General features: G+C 44.7%; 1 protein-coding gene across 2 annotated transcripts in view; it reads right to left on the reverse strand.

The window, feature by feature from the left end:
• The window catches only part of LOC146869536 (E3 ubiquitin-protein ligase TRIM39-like), a 69,050-nt gene extending 51,322 nt beyond the window's left edge, over positions 1 to 17,728 (reverse strand). The window contains exons 1-3 of one of the 2 annotated variants that reach the window (XM_085603839.1): positions 17,121 to 17,728; positions 10,809 to 10,904; positions 6,842 to 7,072 (exon numbers count right to left, since the gene is read on the reverse strand). In XM_085603839.1, coding sequence (XP_085459965.1) covers positions 6,842 to 7,072; positions 10,809 to 10,904; positions 17,121 to 17,525 — 732 coding nt within the window. In that variant the 5' untranslated portion in view covers positions 17,526 to 17,728. The remainder of the gene's footprint in view (positions 1 to 6,841; positions 7,073 to 10,808; positions 10,905 to 17,120) is intronic. The other variant, XM_085603852.1, reaches the window with a different exon arrangement.
• Positions 17,729 to 20,974: the final 3,246 nt, after the last annotated feature.

The raw sequence follows: 20,974 nt of genomic DNA on the forward strand, positions 1-20,974 counted from the left end.
AAAGGGAGCTCGATAGAGTTGAATGTTTGCGCCCATAACTGGTTGGAAGATGGAACGTTCCAAAAATGAGTCCCTTTAGAACTCAATAAAAATCTGTTTCAAAGGATACAGGCAATCTGCTCCAGCTTTATTTGGAGTCAGAAAAAACAGAAGAGCCACGAAGTACATGACCCTCCCCAAAAATCAGGGGGGATGGGCAATTCACAATTTTACACTCTACTAATGGGCTTCTCTTTTACAGAACATGGGAATTTTGATAACGGGGGGAAAACACTTTAGACGAAGCTGAGGCCCCAACATATATCAAATGTTGCTGGGGACAGCAGCAAAGGGATGCCTTTTGAAGAATGTGCAGCCTAGTTAAAAAAACTAAAAAAACTAGATTTAAGGTCCTGATAGCTGCCTATAAAGTCCGTAAGCAAGTCAGACGATCTCTTCAGTTGGGGATAGTCTGCTATTATACAGCAACGTCAGCTTCTTTATTATTGCCCCCATTTTCTGGGATACAGTGATGGGAAAATGGAGGTCTAAAAGGGATAAGTAGGTTAGGTGACTTCTTCACTGACTCCAAAATCAGCTCCTTTTCCGAGGTGCAAAAATTTTTTAAGGTTCCAACGGTCTGTTTTTTAAAGTTTTTACAAGTTTAGGATTTTGTGACTAGAAAGAAAAGATCATGGGGCAAGATCAAAACAAACTTCCCTAATCGAAGCAATTTGCATGAATAACAGAATCAGGGTATTTTATGACTGGCTGATTTGGAGATCCAAAAATGGAATGCTAAACTTAATCGGGAGGGAGTATTACTTCAGGACTCATTGACATAGCAGATAAGATTCTGCTTTCATCGAATCTTCGGGCACGGCATTACAAAACTATTTTCAACCTGTACTACACCCCAGCAATGATAGCTGAATGGAGTGGGCAAGCAGGTGGTAAATGTAAACACTGTGGGTGTGTACAGGCAGAGATTCTTCATGCGTTATTTCTGTGCCCCAAACTCGGGGAATAGAGCATTTTCTGACTGATACTATCGGCGCATCTGTTATTTTTGCGCCCTCATTGATGTTGCACGGGATAATAGATGAGATGCAGTCTAATCAGCGGTTATGGGAAGGACAGTATCTGTTATGTGTAGCAGCTGCTGTGACCCGACTATGTATCGCATCCAATTGGGCTAATAGAGAGCCCCCGTCTTTCTAAATGTGGAGGGCCAGATTTTTGGCAATCTATAGTCTGGAGTTTAGTCTTTATACCTGTAAAGTATATAGGAAACAGCAGCTAGGGGGAAAAATCTGGGGGAACCTGGCTGAAAGCTTGAATCTGTAGGAAATGTGTTTGCTGCTATGAATTTGCTAGTGTTTTTTTTTCTGATTGTGTTCTTTTATTTATCCTATGCACAACAGTCAATGAAATAAGGTTTCTCTTTAGTAGCCATATATTCTTCCCCACTGTGTTTTGTAGACCTCTTTCTTTTGTTTCCATTATCAATTCCCGCGTTGCTTGCTCTTAATAATGTATGCATTATTGTCTCTCTTTTTTCCGTGTAATGGCTTAATACATTTTTAAAAAAAAACTTTTAAAAAAGGAGTTTGGCTCAAACAACTACCATGTTATCTCATATGCTGCAGTGAGGTATAACCTGTTATACCACTGTTATCCCAACGTACTCCAAGGGAGGGGACTCCTTTTGGATAATCACCCTACAGTGCAATAGATTGTGCCTCGTTATGAAATTATTCAGGTGCATTATGATTAATTATGTCCCCCTGTATTGTTAAAATCAAACGCTGTAATAGATTCCTTATCATTCTGCCACTGTCTTAATGCACTGTACCGATTCTGCCTCATTCTAACACCGTTCTAATATACTGTGATACACTAGGTCTCATTCTACCACTGTCCTAATATACTGTAATATATTGTGCATTAGATTGCATCTCATTCTATCACTGTCCTCATACACTGCAATAGATTACATCTCATTTTACCAGTCCTCATACACTGAGATTGTCTCTCATTCTACCACTGACCTCTCACCCTGTAATAGACTACATCTCATTCGATCACTGTCCTTATATACTATAATAGATTGTTATTCGTTCGCCTGCTGTCCTCATACATTGTAATTGATGGCATCTCATCCTATCACTGTCCTCATACGCTGTAATATATCGCACGTAATTTTTCCACTGTCCTCATGAATTGCAACTCAAATTGTCTCATTTTATCTCTGTCGCCACATGGCATGGCATATTGTGCCTCATTCTGTCCCTGACGACCGCAGTTTAACTCACTGTATCTCACTGCGCGTTTAAATCACAATAAACGCTCATGTGGTTTTTCCGATTCTGCAAGAGAGGATTAGGCAACAGGGGCATCTTTATAAAATGCCACATTCTTAGGAAAGTATGCGGTTTTGTTCCAGTTGCCAGATCTCTCCCTACCCACGCAATCTGCTACCCTACCCTCATTTATACTCCGCTGAAATGCTGAAAAAAACTGGGACAATAGGAGCAAAAAGTGCCCTCGGGCAGAAAGGGTTTTTAACTCTGCACGAAAAAGTGTTTTCGTAGACAGGAAGGGGATGTAAAAGTGTGGTAAAATGCTGACTTTACTGCTGCTTTTAATCTACTTTTTCCTCTTCCCTTCCACTTATGCTTGCCAGAGGCACTGGCATGATGTCAGGAAAAGCCATTAAAATACCTCCTGGGACAAGGTGGCAATTAAGGAAATGGCGGCATTATGAAACATTTTTCCCTTCCCTGGGGCTGCCGGACAGTCGGTACTGACCTGCTCGCCACCGCCGGCCACGGCCATTTTGCACACACTGACATTCAGCCATATATCAGCCTGAGGTGAGGAGGGTTGCCCATATACAGAATCTCCATACAGGGGGACTTAAAGATAAGCCAACCATGCATGCACTGACAAACACATTAAACACTGGATCTTGGATGACCAAAAGTGCCAGTTTACATCCATGTTCCCAATACCCCCTTTGGACATGGAGAGATATATAGATAGACAAATGCCCTTGTTGCAGACGTGATCTGAGAGGTCTTAGCCTACTGTGTACATGAGTGCTTTCCGCCACCAGGTAGCAGCAGAACACAACAGGAGAGAGGAATTAAAATGGGAACTGCGTGATGTGTTAAGCAACGACTTCTATGTAACCAAGAGAAACATGTTAATAAATAAGTATTCGTCGCCCATGAACATAAAAAGTATTGCGTAGGTGTGAATGAAGCGGGCGCCATGTGAATACATAAATGTAAATGTAAATGTAAACATAAACACGTACAGTGTAAGGAAACTGTAGCCAGTGCTCCTGACCTATAAACGGAACTGATGTATCGGGAGCACCGGCAAATAAAAAGCCAGGAAATAGAAAATGATGTGAAAGCGAATGCAAGCAGCAGGCGGGATTACACTCAGTAGGAGTGATTACAGCAGGTCTTGCAGACAGTGCATGCGAGCTGATGCTCAACCTAAAAAGACAGAACTTCAGTACATCTGAATTAGTCAAAATAACAATTATTACCAAAATCAAGGTGCACTGTGGTAATAATGGTTATATGGACCCAGTTCTATTTGCATATATTTTCTAGCCCTGAGAAAGTCCAGGTGATAGGATAGGATATATGTTTATAAAGCGCTCGAATGCCGAGGCGTCTTGGCGCTGGTGTAAATGGAAGTGTTGCAGCCTAGGTTACAAAGCCTATGTTAAGGCGAACAGTCAGGTCTTTAGTTCTTTCCTAAAGGATTGTCTATTTGACTAAAATCGCATGGCTGTTGGCAATTTATTCCACAGCTTTGCTGCCTAATTAGAAAAGGTTCTTCCACCCCATCTCACTCTCCTAATCCGATCAATGTGGAGAAGACCCAAAGTGCTGGATCTTAAGGAGCGGACTGGGGTATAGGGCCTAAACATTTTTTGAATATCTTTAGCTGCCCCACCATAAAATGCTTTGTGGACCAGACACAACGCCTTAAATTCCACCCGTTGCTGAATGGGAAGCCAATGGAGAGCTCCGATTCCAGCAGAGGTTGGTTGACCTCTATGTATGTTTAATAGCAACCTCGCGGCGGCATTCTCCAATGACTGCAGCCTACTCATCTGGAGTTAGTTAATCCCCATTACAGTAATCAAGCTTAGATAGTAGGAGAGCCACCACCACTGTCTTTTGTAATTCCTGCCCAATGAAAGGAAAGATCTTTTTCAAAGTTTTTATTAAGGAGAAGCAGGAGGACGTAAGACTATTTACCTGAGCGGAGAAATTTATTTGGCAATCGAAAATAACTCTAAGGTTTTTGACTTTAGAGAAAGGACTGGGGCATTCTCCTGCTCTCATTGGCCACCAGGAATCCTTCCACTGGGGTCACCCCTGACCAAACTTAATGACCTCCGTCTTGTCAGTTTTAATTTTTAGTCATAATCTCTTCAAGGCACGCATGAAAGCTGATAGCTGTATCTTCAAGCTGTTTGGCTATCGAGATTATAAGCTGGGAGTCATCTGTGTATGACACCAGAGCAAAACCATGCTTCCTAATAAGTCTGGCCAGGGGCATCACGTAAATGTTAAACATTGTTGGTGACAGCGCGGATCCCTGTGGGACCCCACAGGGCAGGTGGAAACTGTCTGACTATTTTGCATATATTTGTCTAGCCCTGAGAAAGTCCAGGTGATGATGCCAGACGATGTTGGTTGTATGTTGTGAAGGAGCAAGAAAATAAAGCACTGTATTCTGGATAAGACTGGATGAGACTCTACTCCTGTTCTATCGAATGCTTACAAGGATAGATTAGTCATATTTTGTTAAGGGACTTTAGTGTAACTGCTCCTCCCTTTTGTTTGAGCATACTTTGTTACAGAAGAAAATCTGGGGTCTACTTACGCTGTGAAAAAATCAAGACCTGGTTACATACTATACATACAAAATCCAATTTTCAAGGGAACATCACACCATTTCTTTCTTGGTGGGACAGGGTTCACTATCTAGTCATAACCGCCCATATGTGTCATTTTAATCTGTACAATCAAACAAAATTGAACTAGCCGGTGAGCCCACAGCACTTAACTATGTGGGTCTACAAAAGTGTATGGTGAGTTAGGAAGTGCCTCACGTAAGCAACACCAACGGAGATACTGGTAGTCCCTCACCAGTTGGCTCACTATGTCATCATTGGCACTAACCTGACATGAAAGAAACCTGACCAACCTCCCAATTTAAGCATGATTAGAAAAGAAGTGTATCAAAATAAAGTGATATCAATCTAAAAAACTTGAGCCCTGTTGTACAAAGGAGGTAACACATACTCTCCACCAAGGTTAAAAGTGAGTTATGGACACATATCGCGCCTATATTTAATTTTTATATAGTCTCCGTACTCATTTAAAACAACAATAACATGTTCTAGACCATCTTAACCTGAACAGCCAACATGTTTTATTGCCGATTGCTTTGTGGCAAATTCATCAGGGCACGGGGACTCTCATCCATCTCAAAGATGCAACAGACCAGGTAGTAGCCAGGTGGAGTTCTACCAGCAAGCCGCCGGAAAAGATTTAAAGTGGGTCGCAAACCCCCACAAGAGAAAAAAGGCACAGCCGGGCCGGGCGTCTACGTTTAATCAACGCCTGGCCCGGCGGCATCTGCGTTTAGCCAATCCGCAGCCCGGTTTGCAAACCTCTTTGAATCTTTTCCGGTGGTTTGCTGGTAGGACTCCACAGCTGTGAAGGAGGTAAACAATCCTAGTCATGAAGGCTGAATAGAACATGGGGTAGCCTGAAGTTGGTTCTCCCACATGGCACAAGTAAAAAAGGCCTGTCTTTTTCACTATATTTGCACAGCCACCTCTACCTCAGAGCTAGGTCACTGAAATGGATAATTCTCAGTGGTCCTACACGATTGTTAAACTCACTGGGTGATCTACGCAGGGTCATTCATAAAAACATCTACGGCATGGTAGTGTGTTTTTTTCCAGAGCCATGCAGAGGACTTCCATCCCAACAAACGGACTGATGACATAGACTTGTTGAAAGGAGGACAGACGGTACAATAGATGAACGTTAAGGCAGAGCACTTTTACTTTTCACAAAAAATGCACAATCAATCACAATTTCTGTGGACATAAAATAGCCTGCAGAATGCAAGCTGTCTCCCAGGGAGATGGTATATGGGATCAGATTTTAATGAGAGTATGTATCTTTCTTAAAAGGACAAAGGCTGATCAAATAAAACTAAGGAATGAAATAACATGAACTTCCATTTTTAAAAAGCGAAATAAAACCACTGATCAGCTTGTATAGCTATTGGTTCTCTTTTAGCTGCAACAGATAATCTATTCACACACCTTTGAAATGTTTATTGCTCTAGTAAAATTAATAAGTGAACTATAGAAACAGTTTCCGAATGGGGCGGATAAATAAAAAAAGTCAAAAAGCAATAAAGCATGTATCTAATAAATGCATTTAAAAGTGAATGTATATAAAGGAAAAGGTTACTGATGCAACAGGTTACGTCATTTAGTGCAATACAAGGCAGAGGAAAGCAAATAAACTCCAGATGATTTCCCAACTTCTTCTCCCGAACGGGGTACTGGTTTTCATCCCTCCTAGTGCAATTTTACCAGAGTCATAAGCACTGCTTAATGGTGCATGAAAAACAAAAAATACACTTTAAATAAAATATTTCAGCAGATCCACTGGTTGCTGTTTTTTCCCTCTAATTCCACAGACATTTAATTCTCACCTATAGTAGTTCCACATCCCGCTGCTGACCCTTCTCTCTAAACAAAGCTCTACTCTTCTACTTCCTTCCTTGGATGTTGAATTCTCACCTTCAGTAGCTCCACATCCTGCTGCTTACACTTCCCCTCTATCTCTGCGATCAGGTCCCGGTGGGTGGATTGCTGCTTCTCCAGTTCACTCAGTTTCTCTTGAATGTTCTTCATATTTTCTTTATGTTCTTTTTCCAGTTTGCTCAGAAGTTGTTGCTCTTCCTTGTCTAGAAACTTCTTCAGAAGCTCAAATGTACTACGGATCACCTCCACCTGGTTATTGAAGTTTTCCTTCATTACAAATAACAAAACAAAGCACATGATTTCGGTATTTGTATGCTACAGCCATGTGTAATCTCATTGTCTGCATCATACACTAACAGTGGTCTGCTTCAAAAACACACATAAAATTATAAACCTAACCATTTCTTTGCGATGCCATGCAGAGTCTGTCATAAACACAAACAATCTGTGCAACAACCAGCGGCGGCTGTTCCGCAATGGCGGAGGAGCGTCGCCCCACTGACTGGCTCAGAGTCAGCAAATGAAAAATAAAACGATGTTGTTGCATGGTTTTATTTTTCATTGCCGGCTGTGAGCCAGCGCTGTAGGAGGGGCTGAGGCATGGGAGGGCGAAGAGTGGTGCTATATGCGCATATGTGTTTTGGGCGGCCATCTCGGGCTAACCAAAACACACATGCGCACTTCTCCAGTCCGGCTGCATAGAGCAGCTGGGCTTTCCTGACCTGAGCATCTTTTCAGCCCGCTCATGCCAATCCCTGCACTGCTCTCCTATGAGAGAAGCGCGGGGATGAAATATGAGTCTGTCACAGAGGCTGCTGGGAAGAGAAGAGGAAGTGCATTGTGACGCGGGAGTCGAGGCGGCTGTTGGATTCAGTCAAGATCTTATTTATTTTTTTAAGTAATATTTTATTACTAACTTCCCCCCGTCACGCGACGTGACTTCTCCGCGTTCACTCCACCCGCTCCACTACCCTTTGTTTGTGGTGGTTGGCACTGGCAACAACACAGCAAAGATTCAACTCAGTCACTATTTCACCCATCACAAGGTTTTAAACATAGCTGATTAACCCAAAGATGTATTAGTAATATAGGCTGCAGATCTTTAAATCTAACCCATCAATAGTGAATTTACTTATGAAAAAAAGTAAAAAGAAATAAGAAAAATCTAGAAAAAAACGAAACTAAAGTCTATACAATTACAAACACGCAGGAGTATCTTAACTATTTCAGTAACATTCTTTGCTAAGAGTGGTACCACCCATAATCATTTAATGGTGGATGGCTAAAGTTGGCAAGTGGACTGAACATGGGTAGTGTTAAAGAGACTAACAACACATGTATGGACATAATACCTCGGCAATCGTATACAGCATGCGCCTATCGAGTGATTCTAAAGGCAGATGTCAGGGACATGTCTTGTAAAGTGGCTCGTAAAGAATGGTGACCTGGACACCAGTATCCATGTTTTCCATGCATCAATGTGCTTCTAGCAGTACCGGGATGTGCACTCTGCAACACACTATGCTCATGGTTACTGACAGAAGTCCTGATAGTTTCCAGCTGACTCTAGCCATCTTTGCTGTTTTTTAGGTTTCGCCTGCATAGCACTTGCGTTTGTGAAATCTATTGTATTAAATATAAATCTTAAAAGGGGCTTACATCCTGCCCCTACTTTTCATTGGTTCAGGAGCTTGCGCCTTACTTTTACTCCATTTCTATTGGCTGTAGCATACTATTTCCTGTTCATCCTTGTGTGTTTCTCTCATCAGTGTCCCGTTGCCCATGTACTATTTTCATCTGCTTTGCTGGAACTTCTTTTATGTGTGTCAGCACGTCTGCGTGCTTTGTGGGAAGCCAACAATATGTTAGCAAAGCACACTCACCAGCCCCCCTCCCCTGAAACCCAGGACCGAAGCAGGGACCCACTCTTGTGCTGCACCAGACATCCTGGGTGTGTATATGCATTTGTTTGTTTTTTATTTACTTAGTGTTCAAGGCCTCATCCTTTCTGAGACTTTGAGGCCTAAGAGTTCGTAAAATGAAACCAAGGGCCAATATAATATCCAAAGCAGAAAAATAACAAAAGCGATGTGGGAAATCAGATTTTTACGTTTATGTTCTGCGGTGTAATACAGCTCTCGATGTAATCATTCTGTAATACTTTTACTGTAATGCGTGCAGCTGTTGAGGCATTGCAAACAAAGCAGCCCACAAGTTGTAAGCAAAACAAACTCTGATTCGGACACCTCACTGTCAAAATACCCACTGGGCCTTACTTTAGCCCATTAAATTAGTGAATGCAGTTGTACAGCATCAACCAGTGCGTTGTTTTACTTGTTTGGCAGAACACTGCGTTTCCTGTTTTCCACTTTTTGTTACTTGACAAGCTGACTGACAGACATCAATTGCAGTCCATCACCAAAAGCACCAGAGGCAGTATTCTAACCATTTCCCAATTACAAAACACACTGACATATTAGCCAAGATCAGATGTAATTCAAACCCGCCTACAGATATGGCGCACGATTAAGCTTAGTTAAAATAGCTGATGGGTAAAAAAAATTGCCCACGTTTTTGCTACTGCTTATCAATTTACTTAAGTCCAGTTTATATAAATAATTATACTAAAACTGGTCTTCAACGCACAACAAGCAAGGTGAACCCCATCTGAGGGACATTGCGGCTGTTCATCTTCCACAACAGCAGCTGTCCCTTGCCACTGTGGCCTGTTCCTCTTGCCCATTCCACGCGAGGAGGAAGGAGGCCACGTGCAAGGAGGAAAGTCAACTGATGCATTCGTTCATGATGTTCCCTTAATTGGGTAGGTAGAGTAATTGTCAAGCACGTTTGGTATCTGCATGGAACCTATACATGGGCATTTTTCCTGGCGTATATTCATCCCAGCCAAGGGCAGCAGCATTATCGGGCAGAACTCCGAGACCAGGAAATAAATCTGCAGGAAGCAAAGGAGGACGCTATGTAACTGTCATGCAACGGGGTTACACAGGGATGAGAGAGGGGAAACCTGAACACCACCACAAATAATTACTTTTTTTTATAATGCATTCATCTACCCTTAATGAAACAGAATAAATGAAGAACAAAATCTTTTCCGCCGCACTCAAGTTACCTTAAAACATTCGAGCCCCCGGAAACCATCAGTGACCTCAACGATTTGTTTTACACAAATTCTCGAATAGCCTTTAATTTCTCATTAATCTTCATATTTCTCTACCCTTTTACCTCGAGTGCAGAGAAGAGCCCTGTTGTGACAGTTTAGGTTATCAATGCACTGCGAAGAAGCAGCACTTGGTCAATGGAAAAATATCAAGTACATTACAAGGTAAAAATCTTCAAGCAGTAAAGAGACTTTAACAAAACACCACCACCAATCACACTATGCATTTATTAAATAGTTTAGTATTTTCTGCTTCCTTCTACTAGTATTGTATATAAGCTTCTTCCATTCCAACATGGCAGTTTCAAGCGGCTATCACAGTACACGCACATTGTTCTTCTGTTTTTGAGATTACCCTAGTACACAACCATGTGCAAACAAGTTGCTCATGCTCCTCCATGCACAACATGCCATATGATTCCATCTTCGAGCTCTGTTTTCCACACTGTTCAAAATCGAGTAGGAAGATGGAATCATACGGCATGTTGTGCACAAAGGAACACGAGAACTAAAGAAGTTGTAAGCTTACAATGACATGGCTTCAGCAGAAGAGGACACTATGGACCAGTTTAGGAATAAATTCAAAGCTCAGAAGTACAAAGGAACATTAAAAAAAAGAGGACACCTTGGAAGAGGTTGGATGTTTTATTTTTTACTGGATGGTCACATCTGGTTGAAGGTGTGCTAACTGGCACAATTGCAAGCCAATAAGGTATTTAATGGGCAACTAATTACTATGTAGGTCTCCTGTTTTCACTTTATTTAGGTATTTGAGTTAAAGTAAAACTTTCAAAAGCGCTATGACGTGGCCAGAAAACCTCTCACCTCCACCTTGGACGCGTTCCTGCCTTCTTCAGCTGCCCATATCTGCAGGCTCTCCAGCTCCTTTTTCAGTCGCTCCACATGGCCATGAAGTCTCTTCTGAAAAACAATCCATGTGCTAATATTATCTAACAGCTATTCTGCATACATCTTAATTATTACAAGCAAGCATAAATATTGTATCTGTGCAGCATTCCCCTATGATGCAACAAACTACATTTGTTGGCATAAATACTGTACCGCACCTACTCGTAGGTCATTATGTCAAGTGTCCCCTTAGGCATGCTCTCCACTAAGCGTCACAAAGGAGAACATCGCCAGTTATTAGAATGTGATGTCACATAGACACTTCGCATTCTCTTACCCCTTCGCGAGTTCTTTCTCTATGTCCTTCTTAGACGTCTTCCTCAGTACATACAAAAGACTCATCTGCTGCAGACCTGCAACGCTTCAAAACACTTCAAGACCAGATGTCCAGCACCTACCTGAAGTTCAACCCCACCAAGACAGAGCAGCGATCATGTACTAGTCCAAACCTAGCTCAACAAATGGATTTGGATCGAATAGAACACCAAATGCCTCGCCCTCAGATTCGCACTCGCAGTGACCTCACCCTGGGGTCACACAACGCCGAGAAGACCAAGGCTGTCTTTTACCAGCTCTCTCTTCTGAGTAAAGTGAAACGATTCCTTCTAGACAGGGACAATATAAATGTTCTTCATGTCCTCATATGCGCTCATCTGGACTGTGAATGTCCTGCTACACGGCCTCCCAGATCCACACTGGACCCCCCCCTTAGGGACATCTTACACGCATCAACACGCCTCATGAAGGTAATGAAAAAATATGATCACAAACCTTTCATTGGGCTACTCTAGGTAGTCCACACCAACTTCAAAACCAGCTGCATCCTCTACAAAGCCATCATAACATTCACCCCAGCACATCTCGCTGACAAGCTTAGTATCTGTGCCAGAACAACATAGATTGGAGAGAAAAAAGAAGGAAAGAAAATATGTAACCGGTCTTCTCTATCTCTGCATCCAGTATCTGCAAAATCATGCCCATATCAAGACTGCCCAACACCTTTTCCAATCTAGAAAAGAGATGTAGGATCACCTTTTTAAACAAGCATTTGCAATGCAATCGGCCTCGTCTTTGGGACGTTATAAATCAGAACCTATCTAAGGACAAATCTGTGGCATACACTCCTTGTAATTCTGAACAAACTTTTAAAAATGGCGGAAGTCTTTTTCAGCTGTACAGACCAGGCAGCCCACCCTAGAGGTGTAGCCAGCCCACCGTAGAGGTGTAGCCAGCCTTCTGGAGGAGTATGCCCCCTATCTAATTTTTGAGCCTGCCGAATGCAAGTTGTGCCTGGGGGCATGGGTTGGCTGTTCCTTCCTTTGGGAGGCTGTCTGGATGCATATCAGAGGTGAAGTAGCCTTTGAAGCGTACCGCCTTGATGTGCCACTTCAGTAGCCAGCCTGGGAGGGGGGGGGGGGGGGGGCTGACCTCCATCCTGCCCAGGCCTCTGTTCCTGATTCCTGGGAGTGTTCACACTGCCTAGCAGGAGATCAGACTTCTGTATTGGCGGCAGCAAGCCTGGGCTGTCAGCTGGGGCAACCAGGTGGGCAACATCTAAGGTAGTCACCTGGGTGCATGCCACATCGCTCCTGGCACGAGATTTGTGTCAGGAGTGAGAAGGCATGTTGTTTGATACCAAACACATTATATTTAAAATGGTACTATAATGCTGCTAGCTACGTCGGGTTTGCCTGGGTGCCAGTCCATGTTATCCTTTGGACTGCCTATCACTTACAGTGCCCTTCAATGGTAAAGGGCACTATAGGAACATATACACTTGCACTTACATCTCCACCCTTTTAATATAATGCACCCTGCCTCCTGGGTTTTAGGAGGTGACTGACATATACTAAAGAAAGTGGATTAATTTTGCCACACATAATGAGGGCAAAGTCGAGTTCGAGCAGTTTACACTGCTCTTGCAGTCTGCAATTTAAAGTAATTAAATTGGGTCACACAGGGTGGCACAAACAGTGCTGCAAGCCCTGAGGACCTTTTTGGCACCTATGCCCTTGGGACCACTGGTACCATATACTAGGGACTTATAATGGGGACAGAGTCCTGGTCAATTGGGGTTGCTCATTTACACATAACAGTTTTAGGGAGAGAGCACTGGCACTGGGGCCTGGGCAGAAGGTTCCAGTACACTACCAGAGTCATCACCATCAGCACTGGAGCAAATATTGGGAAAGGGGGTGACCATGCAAAACGTGTGGGGGATGGCTGACCATACAAAAAGGGCACTTTCCTAAACCAACATCATTCAATCCCAAGTGTTGGAAAGGGCCTCTTTTGGACATGGTTAGCCCCTAGTTTTTGCCTGGTACCGATTTGGTCTTAAATGAAAGCGCATAGGGTCCCTCGCAATCAGGTACCCTGTGCCAGATCTCTTTTCTAAATTGTACCTTTTGTTTTCATTTGGCACAACTTCAGTACCCCTTGTAAGTCCATAGTAGATAGAACCCTTGGTACCTAGGGCATTGGCACCGAAGAGGGACCCCAAGGGTAGCAGCACGAATTGTGCCATCCTAGGATCCCCTCACCGAGACCATGCACACTGCTAGTGCAGGATACGTGCATTGGTGCAGACCAATCCGAAGAGTCGACAATGTACACAGCCCTTTGTGCCATGCCTAGAGAAACTGCAAGGGTTATAGTTAAGACACCCCCCAAGCAGGCATTATAGCTCTAGGGCCAGGTGCACTATATCTCCTGTAAGGACCTATCTGCATGAGGAGATATGCCCCTAGAATATCGAAGTCCTATCTTGGATATTGTAAGTGCATGGGGAAGCCATAGAAAGTACATGGGCTGGACATTCATCAACACAGGCTCCCTACTTCCATGATGGCTTCACTATATTATGGGATGTTTGGTGCCAAACATCTTGACTCAATAAACCAACACTGATTCCAGTGTTTGGTTTATCAATAAATGCACACAGGGGTACCCTCATAGGGGTCCCCTGAAAAGCGACCCACTCCTGGTGTGGTCACTGACTGATCTAAGCCAGCCTGCCACCACCAGCAAGTTTCAGACGTAATGGGGTGAGGGTCTACGCCCTCGGAGGTCGAGAACAAAGCCTGTTCACACCTCCACTCCCAGTCGGGAGGTGCCATCTGTGGTGGTAAGCTTCAAAGGCCTTACTGCTTTTCAAATGCAACCCCGTCCTCCCCTCACACTGCCCTTCACTGCCAACTCCTCCCCTCAGGTGCAGGCTGCGAGATGAAGCACATTTTTTAGTATCCTCCGTCTTAAAGATGAGACTTGACCTATCAGGGCTAGGGCTATGTCTCTAGACCCGAGATGGACTTAATGGAGGGTGTAGACACCCTAAGGTAAGGGTCCCATTGGCCATTACCTGTCACTTCCATGTAATGCCCCTAAATTCAGTTTTTAGGTGGCACCCCTAGGCCCGGAGCATCAGATTCCATGGACAAAATGAAGAATACAGACGAAGAAGCGCTGCTTGACCTGAGAACTGTAGACCTCGTGGTGGACTTCAGTGCAAACTCCTGCTTGTTGCCTCTGAACTCGACAATCACCATTCTCCAGCTTGTCTTGTCTGTTTGTGGCCTACACAAACCCCGAAGAGTCTCCAGCCCTTCGCAAACCACCAAGGATCTCCCTGGAGATAGCTATCTCCCTGCAGCCACGGGCACCAAAGAAAGCAGAGCCCAGTTCAGAGTCATCCAGCTCCCCAGCCCGACCAATGTCTCCCACACCCAGTAAGAGGTACACCTGCTCTGGAGGGTCAACTCTGCCTCTGCACCAAAACATGAGGCACCGGAGCTCCAAAGCACCAGTACCCGAGATACCGGACATTTTGCAGCAAAAACCTACAAAAGCAGAGTCCAGGCAGACTCCAACGATACAAAGTGCCAGCACCCGTAGAGGGACTTCAAGCCTCCTAAGACCCACCTCATCAGTGGTCCAGCTGACCCAGAATCCACTCTTCAAAGTGCCAGCCCCTGACGGCGAAGTGGATCTTTGCGCACCGTTGCCCAGCTGACCAAAACAACGCTGCACCCCGCCCGTCTAGCCAGAGCATCACCGATCCAGCTGTACTCCCATGACCTCAGAGCCCTTAGACCCCAGCTCTCCTGTGGGAGCCCTCAGACTTACTGTTAAGTTCCCCTTTGCATTGCTTTTCCAGGTGGCCTCGTACCTTTGTAGTACACCAGCTACAAACCTCATTTGCTTGGTGCTCCCGTTGAAACCTGGGACGCTACTCAGAATCCGCACTTGGAACTTTGGACCTTGACATCTCAACTCTTCGAGCCCCCCGAAGATGAACCCCTAAACATATTGCATTGTACTTCTGATTGCCTTGTTCCTTCCTTAGGGTTGTATTCATACGTAATTGCACACAACCGTGATTATTGCTATTTAGTGATTTTCGTATTGCACTTACCTTGTATGTGAAGTTCTTGGTCAAAAAAAATATATATACATCAGAGAAGTGTTATTTTTCTAAATTGTCTCAACTTCATTGAGTGCGTGCTTCATTTATTGCCTCTGTGAGTATAACAAATGCTTAGCACTACACTTTCATAAGCCCAACTGCTCGCCCACAATACCAGAAAAACAGAGCATTACTATTATCATCTTTTGCTTCTGCCTCCTTACACAGTGTACTTTGTTTTAGTGCGCTTTATAGAGAGGAAGATTTCCTACACCAAGGCATCACCATCATATCCTACCCTGATGACACCCAGCTCGTCCTATCCCTGACAGACAAGGCCACAACCATGAGAACCAACTGCATGGTCACAGTAGCAGAGTGGATGAGATGCAACTGTCTGAAGCTCAAATCCGACAAGACGGAAGTACTTGTCTTCATAAACAAGAACTCTCCATAGGACTCTACCTGGTGGCCGACTGAGCTCGGACAAACACCCACTGACCTCCCCAGAAACCTAGGAATCATCCTGGATGATAAACTCAACATGACAGCACAAGTCAACGCAGTGAGTTCCTCCAGCTTCCACATTTTACACATGCCGTGAAAGATCTTCAAATGGCTACCCCAGAACACCAGACCTACCGTCAAACAAGCACTCATTATAACAACCTCGACTACAGCTACACAGGAATCTTCAAACAGCTGCCCAGACTCCAGACCATCCAGAACAATGCCATAAAACTCATCCTCAACCTCCTACGTCGCACACAAATCCCACCACACCACAGAGAAGTCCACTGACTTCCAATTCCCAAACCCAGCTTGTTCAAACTCCTTACGCACACATACAGAGCACAACACAACATTGTACCAGCATACCTGAATAGCCTAATACACATAACAGCCTGCCAGACACTTTTCTCAGCATTACTCTCAGTTGCTCACACTTCTTGCATTCACAAAAGCAGAATAGAAGGTTGCTAATTTTCTTACATCGCACCCAAAACCTGGAACAAACTCCCGCAACACCTCAGAGCCTCCTCCTCACTTCTTAAATTCTGCAGGAGGTTGAAGACCTGTCTCTGACTAACTCTGCGGGGCCACAAACCTGTTCTAGTGCCTGGATACCCTCACAGGTGATTAGTGTGCTATACAAATCCACATAACATAAGTGTTGGTATAGTACTTTGCTTTGACTGATGTGATGAGTTGTCGGGAGTGTTACCTGGAGAGGACTTCACTGTCATGAGGTCATCTGGAGTTCTGTTTTCCTTCCATTACTCTTCTTGTCTGCAGATGTATCCTTTATTGTTGGAAAGGTGTTCCCCCCCCCCCCCCCCCAGAGTTTTATATAGCGCAAACTTGACTCGAAGGTATCGGGTATCAGAGCGCTTTATATGACAGAATCCTGCTTCGCTGTCCCCAGCGAGAAGCTACTTCTTCCTCTCACCTACTAACACACGTTGCAGTGCTGAGTAACGGTACTTTCAGAGGTGGAGTGTGCATCGACACAGGAACAGACTTCAATCTCACTCGGTGCTATGCTGGGTCTCCATATTTACCCTTTACATTCTGGGATGTGTAATCCGGCTTTTATAACAAGAAGACAAAACTACAGGCCCCAGAATGCAATGAAAAAACCTGTAATGGTGCAGCTAACCATGCTTGGACGCTGATAAATAGAAACTCATGAATATACAGGTGCAAGGAGAAAATAAAAACTTTTTTGAATCAGAACCTTTGGAAGGCCAAATCTCTGGCATACCCACCTTGTAATCCTGGGCAGCCTTTGAGGACCCACCACACATATATATTTTACGCACCTTGTAGTCCTGGGCAGCCTCTTGCAAGGGAAGCACGGAGTGAGCCTTGTGGTCCTTGGACTCTCGACAGATCACACAGATGGTCTCCTGGTCATCTTCACAGAACAGTTTCAGCTTCTCTTCATGTTCTCTGCACAGATTCTCCCCCTGGACGGTGGCACTCGGGGTGTGAAGTTGTTTCAACAGCTCCACTAGGTTTCCCAAATGTCTGTTGGGTTTTAAGGTTTTGTTCTTAGAGGTTTCCCTGCACTGAGGACAGGGGAAGTCTGTCTGCAGCCCCTCCCAGCACCGAGTGATACAGGACAGACAGAAGACATGTCCACACTCCAAAGACACGGGGTCTGTAAAATATTCCAGGCATACGGAACAGGAGATCTCGTCCTTGAGCTGTTTGTTTGCCGCCATTTTTTCTATAGATAAGTTCCGTTTCTTGCAATCTGTGAAGTGGGCGTGTCTCTATTTTTTCCCGGCACTCCCAGGGTCCTACTGGCTGTTCTATGTGCGGATCCAGCGTTGAGGAGTGTCTGCAGAGAGACGGGTGTGTCATTCTCTAGAGTGGCGTGGCCTCTTCTGTAACTAGGAGCGTTTGCAGCTGACTCCAGGTGTAAGTAGGCGAGGTCCAGGTGCAAGTGGGCGTGGCTCCAGTTTACCGGGTCTTAACGGTGTTCAGTGTCTGCCTGATTGGGCTGAAACATGCCCCGTGGTTAGTTTAGCCTCCTTTGATTTGCTCTGGACACCTTCACTATATATACAAAGTGAAAGAGGTGTAATTCTAGTCATGATCGGAGGTCATCACTTTCTCTGTGTTCTAGCTGGGTGTCCTGGCTGCACTTGTAATAAAAAGATATTGAAAAGTGCCCTCTGGGCAAGTTCTGTGGGGGCACAGACTCTAAAGGGAGTTCCTCCTTTGTTTGCGTTTTATAAGTGCTCATCTGCACTGGAGCGCCTTACATGAGCACACGTTACATTAAACATGGTCGGATTCATATTTTTAGGTACAGGGAGGTCATGATGGAGGGATTTGTCCAGAATCACAGGGACTGCAGCCGGGTTCTCCAGTTTCCATAGTGCAGCTCCGACCACACCCTCACCTGGCCGACCCGCCCCCTTCTCACACCCGCCCCACCTGGACGGACACGAGGTCTCTGCAGAATGGATTTTAAGAGGCGAGTGATGAAGAAGAAATATTGCAGTGTCTTATTACTGTGTAATGGCCACTGCTCCGATTAGCTACAAAACACAGTTTGAAAAGAGCGTGTCTGAATTTCGTCTGAATATCTGGACAGACAGTGAGCCCCGAGTAGCGAACAGGGTTGGATTGGGATTAAAAATCGTCCCGGACATGCTAAAAAAAACCAAGCATTTGCAATGCAATCGGTCTCGCCTTTAGCACCTTATATGTATTTAGCTATGCAGCACATTAGCCAGGGTGCTGAAACATCTACTGTTCTTTAACATGGAGGGAAAATAAGCACCAAACTGCGTGACACGCCAGGTATGGGAACACATGGAGAGAAAAATTGCCTTTCAGGGGGAAATGGTATAGTCCAAAGCTGACTGGCTGATTTCCTCTTCTTTTAAGGCTGGCCAGCATGTGAAAGAAGTTTGTGAACTTTTGTAGGACCATGTATTTTTTGTAACCCACAAGAAGTGCCACTTGGAGTAGACTCAGAATCTGCAATTCAAAGGGGTACACTTCAGGACAGATCTGGGGAAAGGGGGGGGGGGGGGGCGGAGTGTTTCTTTTGGAAGCAAGAAAGGAGAAATTGGTCTATCTCTCTCCTCTCTTCAAGCTATGAGGTACTCAACAGCACGCCATTGGTTGAGAGGGGTTCATTGCCTTGAGGAAGGCAATCCTACCATGAGCCAGGTTGCACCTGTATCCCTTACTATACAACCTTCTGGGGTATTGTGATCCAAAGGCGTAACAGCATGAGCAGAAGGTGCAGGTAACCCTGACCATTTGCCACTCTCGCTCTAATGGTAGTTGGAGTGGAAGATAATAGACAGGTGGACACCTCCGGAAGTTTCCCCACCCAAGATTGTAATTACAGATGCAAGTGGATTCAGTCCAGAGGGAGTGGTCCTGGGATGGTGATTGTTCATCCAGCTGGAAAGAGTTAAAGGTTGTGCAGATGGCTTTACAGCAGTAGGCTCCAGCTATAAGGGGTCAGTCTGTCCAGATCAGGTAAGACAGTTCGTAAGTCCTCGCTTCTATAAACCATCAGGGAGGATCATAGGTGCAGAGTCGGTTGATTCTCGCTTCTATAAACCATCAGGGAGGATCATAGGTGCAGAGTCGGTTGGTTCTCGCTTCTATAAACCGTCAGGGAGAATCATAGGTGCAGAGTCGGTTGGTTCTCGCTTCTATAATCCATCAGGGAGGATCATAGGTGCAGAGTCGGTTGGTCCTCGCTTCTATAAACCATCAGTGAGGATCATAGGTGCAGAGTCGGTTGGTTCCTGCTCAGAAGATTTGTGTGTGGGGAGAGATCAATTTCTGCTCTCTATGTGCAGTATTTCTTCCAGGTCTGACAATCATGTCATTATGGTCTTTCCCGCTTTGGGGGTTCTGCCACTAAATCAGAAAGCATTCCACCATATAATTCAGAACCATGGAATGCTGGAGCTATATTTTTTGCATCCAGGGAGAGTTACCCCAATTCTGTACTCAGACTTCGTGTTCACAAGTCGAGAGAGTAGACACACTGTTTTTTCAGTGGCTGAAGTTATTGATGTGTGCCTTTCCTCCGATCCCACTGATTCCAAAAGTGTGATGGAAAAGTCAGGAGGACCAGCTGGAAGTTTCCTTGGTAGTCCCAGGCTAACAACCCCATTCATGATTTCCACTTCTCCTCCATCTGGCAGTGCAGGATTGGTGGCCCTTGCACTGTTTCTGTACCCTCTCCGAGGCACTCGTCTACAGCAAGAATCTCCAGTGTGCCTTTAGTTGGGTGTATGGTACTTGACAGGGTGAACCTACAGGCGAAGGGATGCACTGCTAAAGTGGCAACGTTCATTCTCAACCTACAGGCGACGGGATGCACCGCTAAAGTGGCAACATTCATTCGCAATCACGTCCTCCATCAACATTAAAAAACTATTTGACATTGGAGACATTTTAGATGTGGTGCCTGGGGAAGGTTGAAAGCCCCACTACTGGAGATCCTTCTTTGCTACTTGCTTTTTTAAGGGTTTCTACTTTGTTTGGAATTTGCTAGTTTGTGGTCTCAGTGGGCAGCCAATAGGGCCTTTAGGAACCCACAGTTACAGTCACTAGTCCCTTTGGTTGTGAGACTGCTAAAAAGCATCGTTTTAAAAAGGCTGGTGATCCACTGCCCAGTTCCCTTGTGGGACCTCCCTGTGATGCTTCAAGCATTCCAGAGAGCTTCTTTTCACTCACTGGAGATTGCCATCCTTAGAGTTTTATCATACAATGTCTTGTTTTTGGTTACAATAGACTCAGGAAGGAGGATCCATGGGTTAGGGCACTTCTGAATTCAAAGTACTTTCTGAGATTCTTCCCAAAGTATTATTAAGGACCAAATCTAAATTTCAAAGGTTTGTGTTTTTTGTTTGTAAAGTTTGGATATTCAGGGCAAGGATTAAGGCCAGCATCAGCAACTCTAAGTAGGTGGCTAAAGCCCTGATCTATATGCAGAAGCATTCAGTCTGTATGCTGCTGCCGCCAAGGAGATGGTCGTATGAATCCCCCACCTTTGTCTGGATCTGGCCCCTGATCTATACGCAGAAGCATTCGGTCTGCATGCTGCTGCCGCCAAGGAGATGGTCGTATGAATCCCCCACCTTTGTCTGGATCTGGCCCCTGATCTATACGCAGAAGCATTCGGTCT

The sequence above is a fragment of the Triturus cristatus genome, chromosome 1_1, assembly GCF_964204655.1.
Source record: "Triturus cristatus chromosome 1_1, aTriCri1.1, whole genome shotgun sequence".
NCBI classification, from domain to species: domain Eukaryota; kingdom Metazoa; phylum Chordata; class Amphibia; order Caudata; family Salamandridae; genus Triturus; species Triturus cristatus.